At 39.8% G+C, this 19152-nt stretch overlaps 1 protein-coding gene across 2 annotated transcripts in view; it reads left to right on the top strand.

Annotated features, from left to right (window-relative positions):
* Positions 1-19152, top strand: part of Sass6 (SAS-6 centriolar assembly protein) — a 35726-nt gene that overhangs the window by 12154 nt on the left and 4420 nt on the right. For both annotated transcript variants that reach the window (XM_035451728.1, XM_027395587.2), the window contains 9 exons: positions 109-174; positions 1166-1285; positions 4213-4404; positions 10998-11192; positions 11294-11383; positions 11463-11642; positions 12178-12259; positions 12988-13124; positions 14848-14976. In XM_035451728.1, the coding sequence (XP_035307619.1) occupies positions 109-174; positions 1166-1285; positions 4213-4404; positions 10998-11192; positions 11294-11383; positions 11463-11642; positions 12178-12259; positions 12988-13124; positions 14848-14976 (1191 nt within the window). The remainder of the gene's footprint in view (positions 1-108; positions 175-1165; positions 1286-4212; positions 4405-10997; positions 11193-11293; positions 11384-11462; positions 11643-12177; positions 12260-12987; positions 13125-14847; positions 14977-19152) is intronic.

Genomic DNA, 19152 nt, shown 5'->3' with positions numbered 1-19152 from the left:
ACAGGTTCTTTGCATGATGCTGGTGCTGTATTTTGCTACACTCTGAATAGCTTGGCTATGGATGATTGTATTAAATTGTAAGCTGCATAATTTTATTTTTATAAATAGGAAGAAAAATTATCATTGACTAAATCACTAGATGATGTTTCCAGGCAACTGCACATCACACAAGAGGTAATTCAAATTTCATTTTGTCTTCGTAAGTCATCCAGGCATTGGTTCTGAACTCTTTCTTGAATTAAACCCAAACCTTTGTGTATCTTCTTTCAAAATATGTTGCCATGGAATCTCATCTCTTTGCCCCTTTCCCCTACTAGTTAATTATTTTAAGTTGATGCTTGCTTTTAGACATTTAATCCCCCCAAACATTTCTGCCATCCCATCATATGACACATTTTCTAAGTTAGCATCAAGTAAGACAATGCTTAGCATCTATCACTTATTCTCTTTCCTTTAAAATTGTATTACATTTATTTATTGTGTGTATGTATGTATGCTTCAATTTGTGTGTAGGCATGTGTGTACCATGGCATGTGGGAGTTGATTTTTCTCCTTCTGCCATGGATACCAGGAATCAAACTCAGGTCATCAGGCTTGGTGGAAGCTCTTGCTGGCCCTTTCATTTAATTCATCTTTTTGTCTGCCTTAAAATGGCATTTTAGTTCCTATCTCCCTTTCCCTTCTTTCCTGTATTAAGATTAGAATCAGTCCTTTGATGGGCTCAGCGTGGTTTCGGTTGTGATCACTACACTTTTGCCCTTCACCTTTGAAATCTAGGGTGAAAGTACTTGCTCAACAACATGGCTGCAGGCAGAAATACTCCTGTGAAGCTTGGTCCCTTGGAGGCGACCTTGCTACTGTACTTACATATAAGAAGTAAACTTAGGAGAGACAGTATATCCAGGTTTCTTAATGTCAGAGGAAAGAGCTTGGTGCTGAAGAGCTAGATGAAGTTAAGTTTAAAGACAGTTTAAGCTTCACCTGTAGGCCTATTGTAGCTCTAAAATTGTTTTTATTCTTATCTTGAATTTCTTAAATTAATCTGCAGGGAAAAGTTTGAGTATGTATTGGAAAGAAGAAAGTTTCTTTCAGTGTCCTTGTTAAGTACTCTGTGCTTTCATCTGAAATGTAGCATATTAATACCTTGTACTGACCTCTGATATAGATGCTATCAGAAAAAACACAAGAATTAGATAAATTGCGGAGTGAATGGGCCTCACACACAGCATCGTTGACAAATAAGCATTCTCAGGAATTAACGAATGAGAAGGAAAAAGCCTTGCAGGTGAGCATTAAAGGTAATTGGAAAATGCCATTTTAAAAATTATTCTTAGTTATTTCATTAATTATAAAATTAATAAATGCTTGCTTTAAAATTTTCAAACATCTAACAAGTGCATAAAATGAAAATTAAAAGCTTATTTTTCTAAGTGTTACTATTCAAAGGTTATATAGTCATCCTAGTCATTTTATTCTGTTCAGCTTCCTAGCCATCAGCCTTACCCCTCATGGATGACCTGCTGGTCCTCCGTTAAGGTCATCATATTGATTCTCAACTCAGTGTAGATAATTTGATATCTTTTTCTAGACTCCTCTCTGTATATATGAGTGACATACAATTTACAAATAATTGTTTATAAATTTGTAGCAATGTAAGTTATAATTATAGAGTACATTTGGGGTTTTATTCTATGCTAATAAAATTTTATTAGATATAATTGACTAAGTTTTTTTTTAAAAAAAACTTAACATATCATTCTCTATCAATTCAAATACTCCTTTTAGTGCTATACAGCTATTATTCGTCATTCAGTTGCAACTTAAAATTAACCACTTACAAACTGGTAGACATTTAAATGCTTTGAGGTTTTGGTTACTGTGAGCAATCACTGAGCTTTCTGTTCACATTGTAATACATCTACATAAAATTTCATTGATAGTTACTCATCATCTAAAAGGTTATGTCACATGGGAATCCCAAAAGACTAATTCCCTGTGCTCCTGATACTGTTAATCATCTTTGTATTTGTCACCTTGTGTGCACTAAAGCTTGGATCGATTCTTGTTATATCTTTGTGTAAAACTAAGCATCTATTCACATGGTGTTTTGTCATTTGCATTTCTTCTATGGATTACTTTTTGATCTTTCCTCCATTTGTTCTTTTGTAGTGCGATTTCTTACCTTCTGTTTTATAGCTTTAATAATAAAATTTTAATGTACTTAATACTAGCTAGTTATTTGCAGCTAAGGATATAATTGGATTTTTTTTTTTATAAGTATAGCTCTAATTCAAATTAAAATCTAGAATATTGTGTCACCCTTCAAGACTGCCTGATGTGTTTTCCCAGTCTGTGTGCTACTCTTACAGGGTGTCTTAGTTAGGGTTTCTATTGCTGTGAAGAGACACCATGACCATAGCACGTATTATAAAGGAAAGCATTTAATTGGGGCTGGTTTACAGTTCAGCGGTTCAGTCCATTATCAGCATGGTGGCATGCAGGCAGACAACATGTTTCTGGAGAGGTAGCTGAGAATTCTACATCTCCATCCACAGGCAGCAGGAAGAAATAGTGAGCCACTGGGCCTGGCTTGAGCATGGAAACCTCAAAGCCCACCCCCAGTGACACACTTTTTCCAACAAGGCCACACCTCCTAATCCTTTCAAATAATGCCACTCCCTATGAGCCTATGGGGCCATTTTCCTTCAGATTGCTGAATGGAATCATCTTTCTGACTGCTGCCATCATTGCTTGGTTATGTTTGTTCTAAGCGTAAGTTGAATCAAATAGTACATTTTTATATCATTTCCTTCCCTCAACATAACAGCTCTGACATTCAGTTGTATTGTTTTTTATTATTGTATAGTATTCTATTCTATGACTAGGCCATGACTTACTTGTTTTCTTCTTGACTGACCTTGAATTATTTGTGGTATTATGTTATTATATGTTAAACTGATATGAACAACATACTACATGTCTTTGTGCAGGTATACACTCCCTATTCTTGGGCACAATTTACTGTTGAAATGCCTGGGTTCTAATAGAGGCATGTGTTTAACTTTAGCAGGAACAGCTTGTTTTGCCGTGGAGGTTTACACTGCCGCTCTGTGGGTTTAAAACCCTATCACATAATAATGAACTTTTCTCATATGCATATTGACCAGCTTGATTATGCAGTGCCCATTCCACATGACCATTATTAATATTTTTCTTACTTATTTTTAAGAATTATTTGTATATCCTAAACATGAATATTTTTGTCAGGTATAGGTGTCACTCAGTATCTATACGAGAGCAATTTCAGGGGCTCTCTTAGGGTACTGAAGGATACAGAGACTCAAAAGTCCCTTCTATAAAGTGGCATACTCTATTTACATATAACTTGTGTATATCTACACTTCCGATCATTTCTGATATATATCAGATATATTATATATAATATAATACAATATATTATATTATAATGTCTAATATAATATATATGCCAAGCAAACAGTTGTACAGTGTTGTTTAGTGAATAATGGCAAGAAAAATCTATATATCACAATATAGATAAAACTGCATGGTACAGGAATGAGCCATAAGGGTAAATGACACTCCAATGACTGAGTACTGAATGACTGAGCCCTATGTACTAATGGCAGAATGTTACAGCAGAGTATCACACATACCTCTCTGTCTCCGTGTATACAACCCTGACTACCCTGAAACTCAGAGATTCGTTTGCCTTTACCTTCTGAGTGCAGGATTAAATGTGTGTACTACCACACCTGGGCCCCAACTTTTCTTTTCTCTTCTCTTCTACATTCTTATTAAGCAATATTTGTGATTGGGGATCTTATATATTTTTACTTTGTAAAAGTGAGACTGTCACTCTGCCTTGACCTCTCTGGTTACTCTGTTTTTGTTTGTTTGTTTTTGTTTTCAGATAGGCTAGCCTTGATCTTTCTGTGTAGCAGAGAATGGCTCGAGTTCTGATCCTCGTGTTTATACTTGCTGAGTGTTGGGAAATTACCAACGAGACAGTGGTGTTAAATTTAAATATACCTTTGTTTGCCTTACTTGTTCTTTCATGAAATCTGTAATTGAAATAGCCTTTTTCTAAGCAGGGAAATCTGAAAATGATGAAGAAATTATGATTGTTTCTCTTCTGATCTTTCCCTATTTATGTTTCTGTTCCTTCTTCTTTGACATATCGTTCTATAACAGGCACAGGTTCAGTACCAGCAGCAGCATGAACAACAGAAAAAGGAGGTGGAAGCCCTCCATCAACGAAATGTCCAGCAGCTTCAGAACAGATTGTCTGAGTTAGAGGCAACTAATAAAGACCTCACTGAGAAGAAGTATAAAGGAGATGCCACTGCTAGAGAGCTGAAAGCCAAGCTTGCTGGTGTGGAAGAGGTAGAGTGCTGGCTGCTTCCCCGACACACTTGTGGACTGCTGAGGTTGAGTCACTGGTTTCACTTCGGTTACTGTACTGCTGAGTAGTGGTGCTCCCTTGGAGGCTCTGCATAGATCTCTTGGCCCTGTAATAATCCTCTCAATGCAAAGAAAATAGGAATAGCAGATGTGATGAAAGTGCTAAGTCAAGAAGGAACTGAGATGGGATAAACTGTTTTTTTTTTTTTTTGTAATTTATTTATTAGTTCTAGTTAGGGAACAAGCTTGTTTCACATGTAAGTCCCTTCTCCCTCTCCCTCCCCTCAACCCCATCCCTCCTCCCCCACCTCCAGCCTACCCCCACTCCATCCACCTGCCACTCCCCAGGCAGGGTAGGGCCCTCAACGGGGGCTCTGCCAAGTCCACCAAATCTTCCTGTGCTGGTCCTGTGCCCTTCCCTATGTGTCCAGGGCCAGAGTGTAATCCTTCATGTGGGATGGGCTCTCAAAGTCCCTTCTTGCACCAGGGAAAAATACTAATTCACCGCCAGAGGCTCCCTGGAGTGCAGAGGCCTCCTTATTGACATCCATGTTCAGGGGTCTGGATCAGTCCTGTACTGGCCTCCCCGACAGCATCTGGGGCCGATGTGCTCTCCCTTGTTCAGGCCAACTGTTTCTGTGGGTTTCTCCAACCTGGTACAGACTCCTTTGCTCTAGGATGGCATAAAAAGAAGTCATCAATCTCATTTTAGGGAAGGGTTTTTAGGTTATCCTCTCCACCATTGCCTGGATTGTCAGATCGAGTCATCCTTGTAGGTCTCTGGAGATCTCCCTGGTTCCAGATCTCTTCTCGGACCCATAGTGGCTCCCTCTGATATGGTATCTCTCATCCTGCTCTCTTTCCTCTATTCTTCCCCCAACTCAATATTTCTGCTCCTCCACTTCCTCTCCTCTACTCCTCTTCTCTTGCTCTTATTCTAGCAGCTCCCTCCCCCCCTACCCTCATGCTCCCAATTAGTTCAGGAGTTCATGCCACTTCCATTCCTGGGGACCATTTATCCCTTAGAGTCCTTCATGTTTCCTAGTTTCTTTGGTGAAGAGGATTGTAGGCTGGAAATCCTTTGCTCCATGTCTAAAATTCATATATCAGTGAGTACATACCATGTTTGTCTTTTTGTGACTGGGTTACCTCACTCAGGATGGTTTCTTCTAGTTCCATCCATTTGCCTGCGAATTTCAAGATTCCATTGCTTTTTTCTGCTGAGTAGTACTCCATTGTATAAATGTACCACATTTTCTCAATCCATTCTTCAGTTGAGGGGCATCTAGGTTGCTTCCAGGTTCTGGCTATTACAAACAATGCTGCTATGAACATGGTTGAACATATGTCCCGTTGTATGAACATGCACTATTTGGGTATATACCCAAGAGAGGAATGGCTGGATCTTGAGGTAGACTGATTCCCATTTTTCTGAGCAACCGCCATACTGATTTCCAGAGTGGTCTTACAAGTTCGCACTCCCACCAGCAGTGGAGGAGTGTTCCTTCTTCTCCACATCCTCTCCAGCATAGATTGTCATTGGTATTTTTGATTTTAGCTATTCTGATAGGTGTGAGGTGGTATCTCAGAGTTGTTTTGAGTTGCATTTCTCTGATGGCCAAGGATTTTGAGCACTTTCTTAAGTGTCTTTCAGCCATTTCAGATTCCTCTGTTGAGAATTCTCTATTTAGTTCTGCACCCCACTTTTTAATTTCATTGTTTGGCGTTTTGGTGGCTAGCTCCTTGAGCTCCTTGTATATTTTGGAAATCAGTCCTCTGTCAGATGTGGGGTTGGTGAAGATCTTTTCCCATCTTTTCTGTGGTGGTTGTTTTGTCCTACTGACTGTGTCCTTTGCCTTGCAGAAGCTTCTCAGTTTCAGGAGGTCCCATTTATTGAGTGCAGACCTCAGTGTCTGTGCTCCTGGCGTGATGTTCAGGAATCGGTCTCCTGTGCCAATTTGTTCAGGGGTAATTCCCACTTTCTCTTCTAGAAGATTCAGTGTGGCTGGATTTATGGAGAGATCTTTGATCCATTTGCAGTTAGTTTCATGCATGGTGACAGGTATGGATCAATCTGAAATCTTCTGCATGTCTGAATCCAAATGTGCCAGCACCATTTGTTGAAGATGTTGGGTTGGAGTTTTCCTTCCAGAACCTTCTGTAGTGCTGGATTTGTGGATATGTATTGTTTAAATCTGTTTTTGTCATGGAATATCTTGTTTTCTCCATCTATAGTGATTGAAAGTTTTGCTGGGTACAGTAGTCTGGGTTGACATCCATGCTCCCTTAGTGCTTGTAGGGTATCTATCCAAGACCTTCTGGCTTTCAGAGTTTCCATTGAGAAGTCGGGTGTGATTCTGATTGGTTTGCCTTTATATGTTACTTGGCCTTTTTCCTTTGCTGCTCTTAATATTTTCTCTTTATTCTGTAGATTTGGTGTTTTTTATTATGTGTCGGGGGGACTTCTTTTTATGGTCCAGTCTGTTTGGTGTCCTGTAAGCTTCTTGTACTTTCATAGGCATATCCTTCCGTAGGTTGGGGAAGTTTTCTTCTATGATTTTGTTGAATATGTTTTCTGTACCTTTGAGCAGTGTTTCTTCACCTTCTTCTACACCTATTATTCTTAGGTTTGGTCTATTTATGGTGTCCCATATTTCCTGGGTATTTTGTGTTAGGGATTTGTTGGACTTGAGGTTTTCTTTGGTTGATGAATGTATATCCTCTAGCGAGTCTTCAATAGCTGAGATTCTCTCTTCCATCTCTTGAATTCTATTGGTTATACTCACATCTTTAGTTCCTGATCATTTATCCAGCCTTTCCATTTCCAGCATCGCCTCATTCTGTTTTCTTTATTGTGTCTATTCAGTTTTCATGCTTTGAACTGTTTCAAGAACTTCCTTCACTTGTTTGTATGTTTTTTCTTGGGTTTCTTTAGATTCTTTAAGAGATTTGTTTATTTCTTTAATTTTTTGGTTTGTCTTTTCCTCCATTTCGTGTAATTTTTTGTTTGCTTTTTCTTCTATTTCTTTAAGGAATTTTCTTATTTTCCTCTTTAAAGGTCTCTATCTTGCTGATAATTTTTGAGGTCCATCTCATCTTCATGCTCTGTGTTGGGCTTTTCAGATCTTGCTGGAGTGGAGTCCCTAGATTCTGGTGGTGTCATATTGGTCTTTCTGTTGTTGAGTGAAATCTTATTCTGTCTTCTTCCCATATCTTCTTTTAGTGGGTGCAGGTGGGGTCTCTCTATCTCCTCTTGTGACCCAGTGGTGTGTGGGGGCCAGGAATTCAATGTCCACAACTCTGGATGGTCTTGCCTCTCCTGGTAGTCTCCTCACTCATTGTGGATCAGTTGGCGGAAAGAGATGGAAGAGTGGGGTGTTTCCAGATTCAGGGAGCTCTTCCTTGTCTGTGCGTGTCTACACCAAGCAGGTAGGCGCAGGCCCAGGGTAGTCGGGGTGAGTGATGGTTTGGGTGGGGGTTGGGTAAGGGCAGAGGCTCACTCACCTCGGGTCGGTGGGCGGAAAGGGATGGAAGAGTGGGGTGCTAGCAGATTCAGGGAGCAGGGAAGTCCTCCCTGCCTGGGCGTGTCTACCCCAAGCCGGCAGGCGCAGTTGGGGGGGGCGGTGGGTGGGGTGGTCGGGGTGAGTGATGTTTTGGGCGGGAATTGGGTAAGGGCAGAGACTCACTCACCTAGTTCCTGGGTGGGCAGAATGGAAGAGTGGGCTTTTTTTTTTTCCTTTTTTGATATTTTTAAATTTAAATTAGAAACAATCTAGCAGTTTCTTTTACTATAAACTGGGTATTTTAGTTTGGAGTTTGAGCAAATATTGAATAAAAGGGCATCTCCCAGATGCTTTCAGTGTATTTTTTAAAATTAGTGTAGTGGCTGTCTCACAGGTGTAGTGTTGACAGATTTAGGCTAGCAGCTGTATGAAGTTGAATGACCAGTGAGACTTCCACTCATAGACAATAGCCAATGCTTGCTGAGCATGTGTAGGGTAATGGCAGAGACAGTGCCATTGTAGAGATAATTGGGCCACAGCACAGAGTTTTGTTGTCATTTGCTTAAGATCCTACAGCCCACAAGAGGAAGAAAGGGTTGTAACCCGTTTGTTATTTGCCTGTCTTTCTTTCAAGCATCCAGGATTGTCTGTTTTGCATTGCTGGGATTTAATCCAGGACCTCCTATATACTTGGCCAGTGCTGTGCAATGAGCTTCTTACCCTGCACATCAGAGAAGTTTAAATAGTGTTGGTGTTTGCCACAGCACATTTGTGGATGCCTTGGCACTAATGATAGTTTCTTCTTAGCATTAGTAGAAGGTACTTTCAAGATTTTTTTATTTTTTGAGACAGGGTTTTCTGTGTTCCCCAGGATGGCATCAGACTCCTGAGTTCAGTCCAGTAATGACTTAGTGGCTAGACTACAGTCAAGCACCACTAATTCTGATTTTTGTTTGCTTTTTTTTTTTTTTTTTTTGAGACCTCTTTTCTCTGTTTAGCCCTGGCTGTCCTGGAATTCTGTAGACCAGGCTGGCTTTGAACTCAGATCCACCTGCCTCTTAGTGCTCTGGTTAAAGGCATGAGGCACCATGCCTGGCTTGGTTGATTTTTTATTGTCTATCTAACATTGGAGATCACCAGAGTTCTATTTCACTAGTGTTTAGAAGCTAAAGCTTCACTCATTTTATGTGTAGATCCTTGAAGTATTCTGCATTGACAATAGATGTGTACATTTACATCCTATGCCCTTCGGGTGGTAGGTAGTGCGACATTTCTGACTTATTGCATGTTACCTTGGTAGGCTAATGGCTGCATTATAATGCTATATGGCGACTCCACCTTCTTTTTCTCTGTATCTCTGTTTGGATTTCCTGCCTAGCTATATTCTGCCCTGTCATAGGCCAAAACAGCTTTATTTATCAACCAATAAAAGCACCACATGTTTGCAGCATCCAGGAGAACCTCCCGAATCAGTCTGTGTCCTGTCAAGGCCTCTACCCTGCTGTCCCTGGCAGCTGTCTTGTCCCAGCCTAGCTCCCTTCTGACTTCTGTGCTGCTCTATATCTTGTTTCCCAATGCAGCTTTTTTGAAGGGTGATTCATGTCAGCTCCTTCCCAGGAACCTGCATTATTAAAGATTGTTTAAAATTTCACTTATTTGTGTGTGCATGTGTGTTTAAAAATGAGTGCACACATGTCAAGACAACTTTACAAATTACACTAAAAGAAGTTAAGTATTTCCACACTTGCCCTGTACGTGTATTCTAATTTGAAGTCTGATATCAAACTTTGCTCCAAAAACCATTGGTATGCACTATACAATTATCTAAACATTTTTTGTTAAAACAATTCAGTAGGTATTACTTATTGGACTTAGGTCAGTTATATTTAGGTTGCTATTATCTTATTGAGAAGTGATTTAATCTAGATTTTTGTTTTGAAATCTATTTTTAGTTAACAGTTATTATTTTCTTTTTTTCTTGCTTTAAATACAATCCAAAGAGAAATTCAAAAATGTTAATATTTATTGATGTGGAAAATAGTTTTAGAATATTATAAGATGTGAATAATAAAATTACACAGTATTGGGCTAGAGAGATGGCTCAGATGTTGCTATTGCAGAGGACCCAGGTTTGATTCCTGGTACCCATATGGTGACTTATACCCATCCATAACTACAGTTCCAAATCTGGTATCATCTTCTGACCTTCACAAGCACCAGTCATACATGTGGTGCACACATATACATGCAGGCAAAACAATCATACACATAAAAAAATAAATAAAAAGAAGTTGTGATATTTTTCGTAAGTCACAATTGTTTTGTTTTTTCCTTTGTATAATTGAATTCAAAGTATAGTTTAATGTTGTGTTCAGATCTATAACTTATACAGTACACCATTGGAGAGATTTTCATGGCTTTTAAAAAACATAGTAGAACCTCAAAATTACTAAAGACTGCTGTTTGGCTTAAGATAAGCTTTATGTAGCCCAGGCTAGCCTCAAGGTTATATTGACTCCTCAGCGGGAATACTGTGAAGACAGTTACCACTTGACCTGTCTTTGGAGATGTTTTTGGTGTTTAAGACATCTGAGAAAGTTTCTTTTTTGTTTGTTTTTTGAACTCACTTCCTAGACCAGGCTGACCTTGAACTCACAGAGATCTGCCTGCCTCTGCCTCTTGAGTGCTGGGATTAAAGGCATTCTCTACCACCAACCACCAGGTAGAAAGGTTTTTTTAAGTAAAGAATATTTTGTTTGTTTTTTAACCTTTTGTTTATTTTTATGTGTTATGGATGTTTTGCCTGTATGTACGCCTTTGTACCATATGTACTTGGTATCTGTGGAGGCCAGAAGAGGGCATCAGATTTCCTGAGACTCAACAATTAGAAACAGTGTGAGCTGCCTTGTGAGTGCTGGGAATTGAACCTGCATCCTCTGGAAGAGCAGCCAGTGCTTTCACCCATTGAATCATCTCTCTGACCCCAAGACACCTTAGTTTCAAAGAACCAAGTGACTCACTTTTCCTTATACAAATACATGATAATCCCTTTTCCCACCCACCCACCCCCAGGAGTTGCAGCGGGCCAAGCAAGAGGTCCTTTCTCTGAGAAGAGAGAATTGTACTCTGGATGCTGAATGCCATGAGAAAGAAAAGCATATTAACCAGCTACAAACAAAAGTGGCAGTTTTAGAACAGGAAATCAAGGATAAAGACCAGCTTGTCCTGAGAACAAAAGAAGCATTCGATACAATCCAAGAACAAAAGGTCTTCTGTAAAAATTTAAAAAATAAATTGATGGAATTTACTAGTGATGCTGCCCCTAAATAAACACAGTGTCTTACTCGTGTTTTATTTTTTTATATTAGGTGGCTTTAGAAGAAAATGGTGAGAAAAATCAGGTACAACTGGGAAAACTTGAAGCTACAATAAAATCGTTATCAGCAGAACTTCTGAAGGTTCGATTTGAAATGTTTAGCAGAATGTTAATATTTCATTGGCTTGTACAAATATTCATATGAGGTTTTTTTTTTATAGGCAAATGAAATTATTAAGAAGTTACAAGGAGATCTTAAAACTCTCATGGGTAAATTGAAACTGAAGAATACAGTTACTATTCAGCAAGAAAAACTGCTGGCTGAGAAAGAGGAAATGCTACAAAAGGAGCGAAAGGAATCACAGGATGCGGGGCAGTCTCTTCGAGCCAAAGAGCAAGAGGTGGTTACTGTCTCCTGCTTCTGGGTTGTGACTGCTTTGTGTACAGTTAGTGAGCTTTCCCACATAGATGTTAAAACCAGCTTGGTTATATGAAGACAGTTGCTTTGGCCTTTTTTTCCTCAAATAAAAAACCAAGTAGATTAGGTAGACATTAATAACCCATTTTAGTTTGCAAATTTAGTTAGCAGTACTCCAAAATGAACAGAATGGATTGGTAATTGTGTAGGTGTGCTCCTTTTAAAGATTTAAATATTTCATTACATAGTTAAGTTTTTATTTAGTGAGCTTTTTTGTTGTTGCTTTTTGTTTTTTTGAGATAGTGTTTCTCTGTATAGTCCTGACTGTTCTGGAACTTGCTCTGCACACCAGGCTGGTCTTGAACACACAGAGATCCTCCTGAGTGCTGGGATTAAAGGTGTGCGACACCACTGCCCAGCTTCATTTTGTGGTTTTAGTGGTAATCAGTTATTTAATAGTATAATACAGTTCTTTTGTCTTCAACTTTTATTGACTTGAGATGATTGGCATATTTCAGGTATGCAAATTACAAGAGCAGTTAGAAACTACCGTTCAGAAACTTGAAGAAAGTAAACAACTTTTAAAAAATAATGAAAAATGTAAGTAATGTTACATTTTTATGTAAATGAGGCTTATGGCTTTATTGTTAATGTGAAATTTTTATTTGAATTAGTGAAAATGCAGGTAAATGAAAATAGTGCAATATACAAATAATTTCTGCTTTAAGCTTGCTCTTTTTGTTGTTATTTTGTTTGTTTTGGAGATGGTCTTGCTGTGTAGCTCTGCCTGTTCCTTGCCTCCTGAATGCTGGGATTAAATTTAGGTATGTGATACCATGCCTGGCAAACTTTCATTGATTATTTTCTCAGTTCTAAGAACTAGGCATGAGACATAGAATTATGAACTTTAAGCATCTGAAAGATACTGTTTTAGAAGCAAAAACTGGCATATTTTGAGTTGTAGAAGTATATGCTCTGGAAAGCAACAGAGTACTAAGTCTCATGTGGCAGTTGCTAAAAGAAGCATCTTTACTCCAAACATTATATCCAAGCTTCTATTGTGTGGCTGCTGTAAATCAGGTGTAGAAACTGAGTATTGCAATAACTATTTATAGTTGATGTGGTCTTGCACATCAACTTACTTACAATCTGAGCCTTTGAGAGACTGAGACAGGAAGTGCATTAACTGTGGGCCTGTCTGGCTACAGTGAAACCTGTTCGGAAAAAACCCAAAGGGAGAAAAGTACTAATTATCCATTTAATTATGTTAAATTATTAAAAAAAAACTAAAATAATATTCTGTTCTGCTTTTTATTCTCCTGCTTAAGTAATCACTTGGCTAAACAAAGAACTAAATGAAAACCAGCTGGTAAGAAAGCAAGACACATTGGGAACCTCTACCACTCCACCTGCACATTCTAGTAGCAACACCATCAGAAGTGGGATTTCTCCTGGCCTGAATGTGGTAAGAATTAAGATGAGGTGTGAGTGATGTTACTAGAGTCCAACAGTTATTTTTAGTAGGAGGTGCGGGTTCGACACACATGATCTTAACCAAGAGGCTGTATTTCCAGGACACTTTTCATGCCTCTGTGTGTTTGTGAATATGTTGGCTGTGTATGTATACTTATATGTGTGAAGGGCACACTTGATAAGCCTTTTTCTAAAGAAGTCATTATTTTGAAACTTAAAAATATATATATGAACACACACAGAGAAAGATTGTTTAGAAAACTTCAAACAGAAAATTCAGGTTTGAACTCAAGCTTGGAACTACTGTGGAGAAAAACCTGCACTGATTTGGTCAGCAAGCAAAGTGGGGAGGCAGTTTTATTAACATAGATTAGTTGGTCTTACTGTCTGAGCATCCTGAAAGACATGTCTACCTTTTTCCTCACAGGATGGAAGGGAGAAGAAAGGCAGCTCTTCAGAGCAAGGTGGTGGCCTGGTATTAGGAGGTGGCAAGACTGGGAGGGATAGCACTTGCTTATTACAGTTAAAAGACCCACACTCCCTCTTGAACATAACAATTACACAGAATGCCATCATCAGATGTGGTCTCGTGATGAATTGACACAAAAACAAGAGCACTCTTCAATCATATCTGAACACAAGTCTGCTAGGCTACAGAAAGGGCCAGACAGCCTTCCGTCCTGGTTGATGTTTGTAGTTGTGGCTTCTCTAACCACTTAATACACTTCCCTACCTTAATCATCAGTAAGATATAATTAGAGACTCAGCCACTTTATGTCTACTCCCTAGCAGCTTGTAAACAATCCATGGTAAAGTCCCACTTTCTTTAATCTTTCCCTCAAATTCCCTGACATTGCTAAATTCAGTAAGTCCCTTTACCACTTGCTGAGACTCCTGTGGTCCCTCATAGTTTGCAGGCCCCATCATGGAGCAGTAATCCCAGCTGGGCACCAGAGGGATGTTGCTGGCTAGGAGGGATTGCCACTGATTGTTAAATTTAGGTGTCTAATTGAATTTTTAATCTACTCTGATAAACTACTACATTGTGGAAAGCTTGGAAAAGATTGCTGCTCAGTTGGAAAGGGGTACGAAAAGAAATGGCTAGGGCTGAGTTATAAACTTAGAAACAGCTGTGCTGTTAAATAACTGTGTGAAGGCGTTTATAGACCAGACACTGGTGTTAGAGACATTTCAAATGGCTTCTTTTAAGCAACTTTCTTCTCATAACATTTGTTAATGATGGTGCCATGGTATTAAAATTAGGACAGAGCACCTTTTTCAACTTGTCTTTATTCAGTCTGACAAAATTATTTTATCTCTGAATGGACTGTGGATGACTCCTCATTCTTATACCTTCTCTCTCAGTAGGACTGGATAAAGAAGGTGCCTCGGCAGTCGTTTTATAAAGAAGGTGCTTCAGCAGTCTTTGTTTTAATCCCACTCAAAGGCAAATCTGATAGTTGCTTTGGCCCATACTTGCCATAACTAGTCTAGAAGGCCCTCTAGGTGGACCAAAGAAGCTCCAGTCTCTGATTATTAAAAAGCTACACTTTGTGGTGTCTTCTAGAGAAAATAGATATTGCTAGAGAAATGAGATATTGTTACTAACTAGTAATAATTACTAGCAGACACTTTGCCTTCTAGGGCAGCAAATACTTCAGATTATTATTTAGAAATATTTCTCATCTCCAATCATTTTTTATTTTGGTTTTTAGGTTGATAATAGACTAAATTACCCAAGCTGTGGAATTGGGTATCCTGCCTCCTCTGCGTTTGCATTTCAGAATGCTTTTCCCCATGTCGTATCTGCCAAAAACACCAGCCATCCAATCTCCGCACCAAAGGTAGCCAAACAAACTGTTTTGAGAAATTACAGAAACTTATTGGCGTATAAGTATTTTGTGCTTTTTTAAAAGGGCGTTTGTTTGGTCAGCTGCTGCCTGCTAGCCAATGTGTTAGATGAATACTGAACATCTAGTATGTGCTTAAAGGAAATAGAAGCACAAAGTGTTTGTGCAATCACTGCAGTTTGTAAAGCCTAGATTGTTGTAGAATATTTCTTTTTTTTTAAAAAAAATTGTTTATTTTAGTTCATTTCCATTGGTGGTTTGTCTGCACATATGTTTGTGTAAGGGTGTCAGGTCCCCCTGGAACGGGAGTTACAGACAGTTGTGAGCTACCATGTGGGTGCTGGGAATTGAACCTGGGTCCTCTGGAAGAGCAGTCAGTGCTCTTAACCACTGAGCCATCTCTCTAGCCCGTGGACTATTTCTTTAACTAGGCATTTGTTTGTGCTGCAGAATATTAGTTTAACTATGTAAAGGTGTGTTACACTTGTTTGTGCTGCATTTTTTAAGGCTGTAAAGATGGGTTGCATTTGTTTCACCTTGCCGGCCTAAGATACCTGATTGGGCTAATAAAAAAGCTAAACGGCCATTAGTTAGGCAGGAGAGGGATAGGTGGGGCTGGCAAGCAGAGAGAATAAGTAGGAGGAGAAATCTAGGAGGAGAGAAAGGGAGAGTAACGCCTAGGGCCAGCCAGGCAGCCACCAGCCAGCTAGACAGAGTAGAACATACAGAAAGAAAAGGTAAAAAGCCCTGAGGCAAAAAAATTTAAAAAAAAAAAAAAAAAAAAAAAAAGGTTAAATTTTTTTTTTTGGCAGATTTTTTAAAAATTTGAATTAGAAATAAGATTGTTTTACATGACAATCCCAGTTCCCTTCTCCCTCCTGTTCTCCCCTACCACCATTAAAACTCTACCTATCCTTTCTGCTCCCCCTGGATGGTGAGGCCTTCCATAGGGTGTCATCAGAGTCTATCGTATCCTTTGGGATAGGGCCTAGGCTCACCTCGGTGTGTCTTGGCTCAGGGAGTATCCCTCTATGTGGATTGGGGTCTCACAGTCCACACCTATGCTAGGGATAAGTACTGAACTACTACAGGAGGTCCTGTAGATTTCTGAGATTTCCTCAGTGAAATCCATGTTCCTGGGGTCTGGATCAGTCCCATGCTGGTATTCCAGCTATCATTCTGGGGAGCAAGAGTTTCCCGATGTTCAGGTCAGCTGTTTCTGTGGGTTTCACCAGCCTGGTCTGGACCCCTTTGCTCTTCACTATTCCTTCTCTGCATCTGGATTCCAGTTCAGTTTAGTGATTAGTTGTTGGTGTCTGCTTCTGCTTCCACCATCTGCTGGTTGGGGGCTATCGGGTGGCATATAAGGCAGTCATCAATCTCATTATCCAGGGAGGGCATTTAAGGTAGCCTCTCCTCTGTTGCTTAGATTGTTAGCTGGTGTCATCTTTGTAGATCTCCAGACATTTCCCTAGTGCCTGATTTCTCTGTAAACCTAAAATGTCTCCCTCTATTATGGTATCTCCATTCTAAAACAGGTTAATTTTAACTAAAGGAAAAAAGCTAGCCAGAAACAAGCATAAGCTAAGGCTGAGCATTCAAAACTAACAAGGCTCCGTGTCCTGATTTGGGAGCTGGTTAGCCAAAAAAGAAAAAGCCTGGTACACTAGATATCAGTTTATGGAATCTTACTTCTATTCACCACTCCATTTATATTCATTGTTTTACCAAGTCAACAAGCTGAAGAAAGAGTGATAAATTTATACTACTAGTATATTCAATTTTCCTATTATCAGAATTTATATGTCTATAGGGCTTATAGCCAGCAAATTCTAAAATATAGTTTTGGTGACATTGTTGCAAGTGGTATATAAATAGCAATCCTCTCACCCTTGATTTATTAGCAATGATTTTTTCTATCCAGTTTCTTTTTGTAAATTTATTTAACTTTATTTTCTGTGCATTCATGTGAAGGTGTCCAATCACCTGGAGCTGGAGTTATAGACGGTTCTGAGGTGCTGTGTGGGTGCTGGGACTTGAACCCCAGGTTCTCTTGAAGAGCAGCCAGTGCTCTTAACCGCTGAGTTGTCTCTCCAGCCCCCTTTTTGGAGCCTGTCCTGGAACTCATTCTGTAGACCAGGTGGTCCTCGTACTTACAGAGATCTTCCTGCCTCTACCTCCTGAGTGCTGCGATTAAAGGCATGTGCCCCCGCCACCACCACCTGGCTAGGGCTATACAGAGAAACACTGTCTTGAAAAACTAAAAAAGAAAATAGGATCTGGATGGGCATGGCATCAAATGCCTGTAACCCAGAGGCTGAAGCAGAAAGCTCAAAGCCAGCTTGGGCCGGCATTGTGGTACATATCTTTATTCCCTGCACTCAGCAGGCAGTGGCAGTCAGAGCTCTGTGAGTTTGAAGCCAGCCTGGTCTACATAGCAAGTTCTAGACAGTCAGGGCTACAGAGGGCTTGTATTTAAAAAAACAAACAAATCAACAAAAACATCTGGCAGACTTTCCCAAAAGCACTCACAGTATATTACCAGCAGTCTCATATTTAAGATCTATGTAGCCCAGGCTATCCTTGAACTCATGTTTCTCATAACGTCCTTAGTCCTCCTGAGGGCTGGGATTGCAGGTATGTGCCACCTATATTGTTGATGGCCTTTTGAGTCATGGAACTTTAAAATTTAACAGAAAAAAGTCATTTTGTTTTATGTGTATGGCTAGTTTGCCTGCTAGGCAAGCACTTTGCCATTGAGCTACATTCTCAGCCTTAGTTCTTGATGTTTATAGCTAGGGTCTCGCTCTATACTCACACTAGCCTTAAATCTACCCTCCTAACCTCAGCTTCTCAAATGCTAACATTAGATCTACATTTACCACCATGCCCTGCTAAGATTTCTTATTTTCTTTGTTGGCTCCATTTGACTCTAGACTAAACTATCCATTGGTTTTTTTTTTTTTTTTGTATGTTGTTTTTTTCAGTTTTAAAATCCTTGTTTTTTTTTTTTTTTTCTTCCCCTTCTGTTATGGCCAAGGACAGAATCTAGAGCTTTGTGCTTGCCAGGTGTTAAGTTTCAAACCCTGGACAAACAGCTCTGGTGCCTATTTAACATCTCAAAGCTGGACCTGGCCACCAGGTTCTCCCAGCGTCCCTCAGTCCCTGCCTGTTACAGAGTATGGCTGGCATGTCCAGCCCTCTACCCTGAACTCTCCAGCCCAGGGACTGAGCTGCCCTTCCCCCAGAGGGTCACCCTATATAATCCAGACATTTTGGTTACCTGCCCCTTCCCTTTTGGACCTTTGGCCTCCTGGCTGCTGCACTTGGTTCCCCTCTCTCCTCCATTCTATCTCCTCTCTCCCTTCTCCTCCCCTTCTCCCCACATGGCCTAGCTCAGTCTGGTCACATCCGCTCTGGACTCTCCCAAATGTCCCTGCCTCTGGCTATGCTCTCCCGAATATCTACAATAAACTTTCTCCTCCACCATACCTGGAGCAGTCATTCCCTGCCCTTTCCTTTTCTTGTTTCTTTTTTTATTCACCAGGCAGGTGGTCTATCACCAAGTTATATACCCTCAAGCCCTACTTTTTTCCCCCTCTGAAACAGGGTTTTTCTGTGTATCTTTTGAGCCTGTCCTGATCTGCCTGCCTCTGCCTCCTGAGTGCTGGGATTAAAGGTGTGTGCCACCACCTCCCAGCCCCTCTGTTTTTTGTTTTTTGTTTTCCCATTTATTTATTTATTTATTTATTTCGCATTTGTTACATGAGTGTCCTGCTTAAAGCATGGTTACAGTGGGGCTATTAAAGCATGTTCCTGCAATCCAATGTTTGTGTCTTTGAGGTTCTCTTTTCAAGAGAGCATGTTACTTAGATTTTCCCGGTCCTTTGTTAAGTAGAGGATTATATTCTGGATAGTTTGTTCAAATGGTGAAGAGACTTTTTAAAAAATTTTTATTTAAATTAGAAACAAGCCTACTTCACGTGTCAATCCCAGCTCCTTCTCCCTTCCCTCCTCCCCCACCCCCACCAGTTCCCCACCCCATACCCTTTCCACATGGAATGGGCTCCCAACGTCCAGTGAAGAGACTTTTTTTAATTTTATTTCATTTATTTTTAAGATTTATTTATTTATCCTGTAAAAGTGTTCTGCAGGCCAGAAAAGGGTACC

Source organism: Cricetulus griseus, assembly GCF_003668045.3.
Source record: "Cricetulus griseus strain 17A/GY chromosome 1 unlocalized genomic scaffold, alternate assembly CriGri-PICRH-1.0 chr1_0, whole genome shotgun sequence".
Lineage (NCBI taxonomy): Eukaryota > Metazoa > Chordata > Mammalia > Rodentia > Cricetidae > Cricetulus > Cricetulus griseus.
This window is presented reverse-complemented; position numbering and strand designations above follow the sequence as displayed.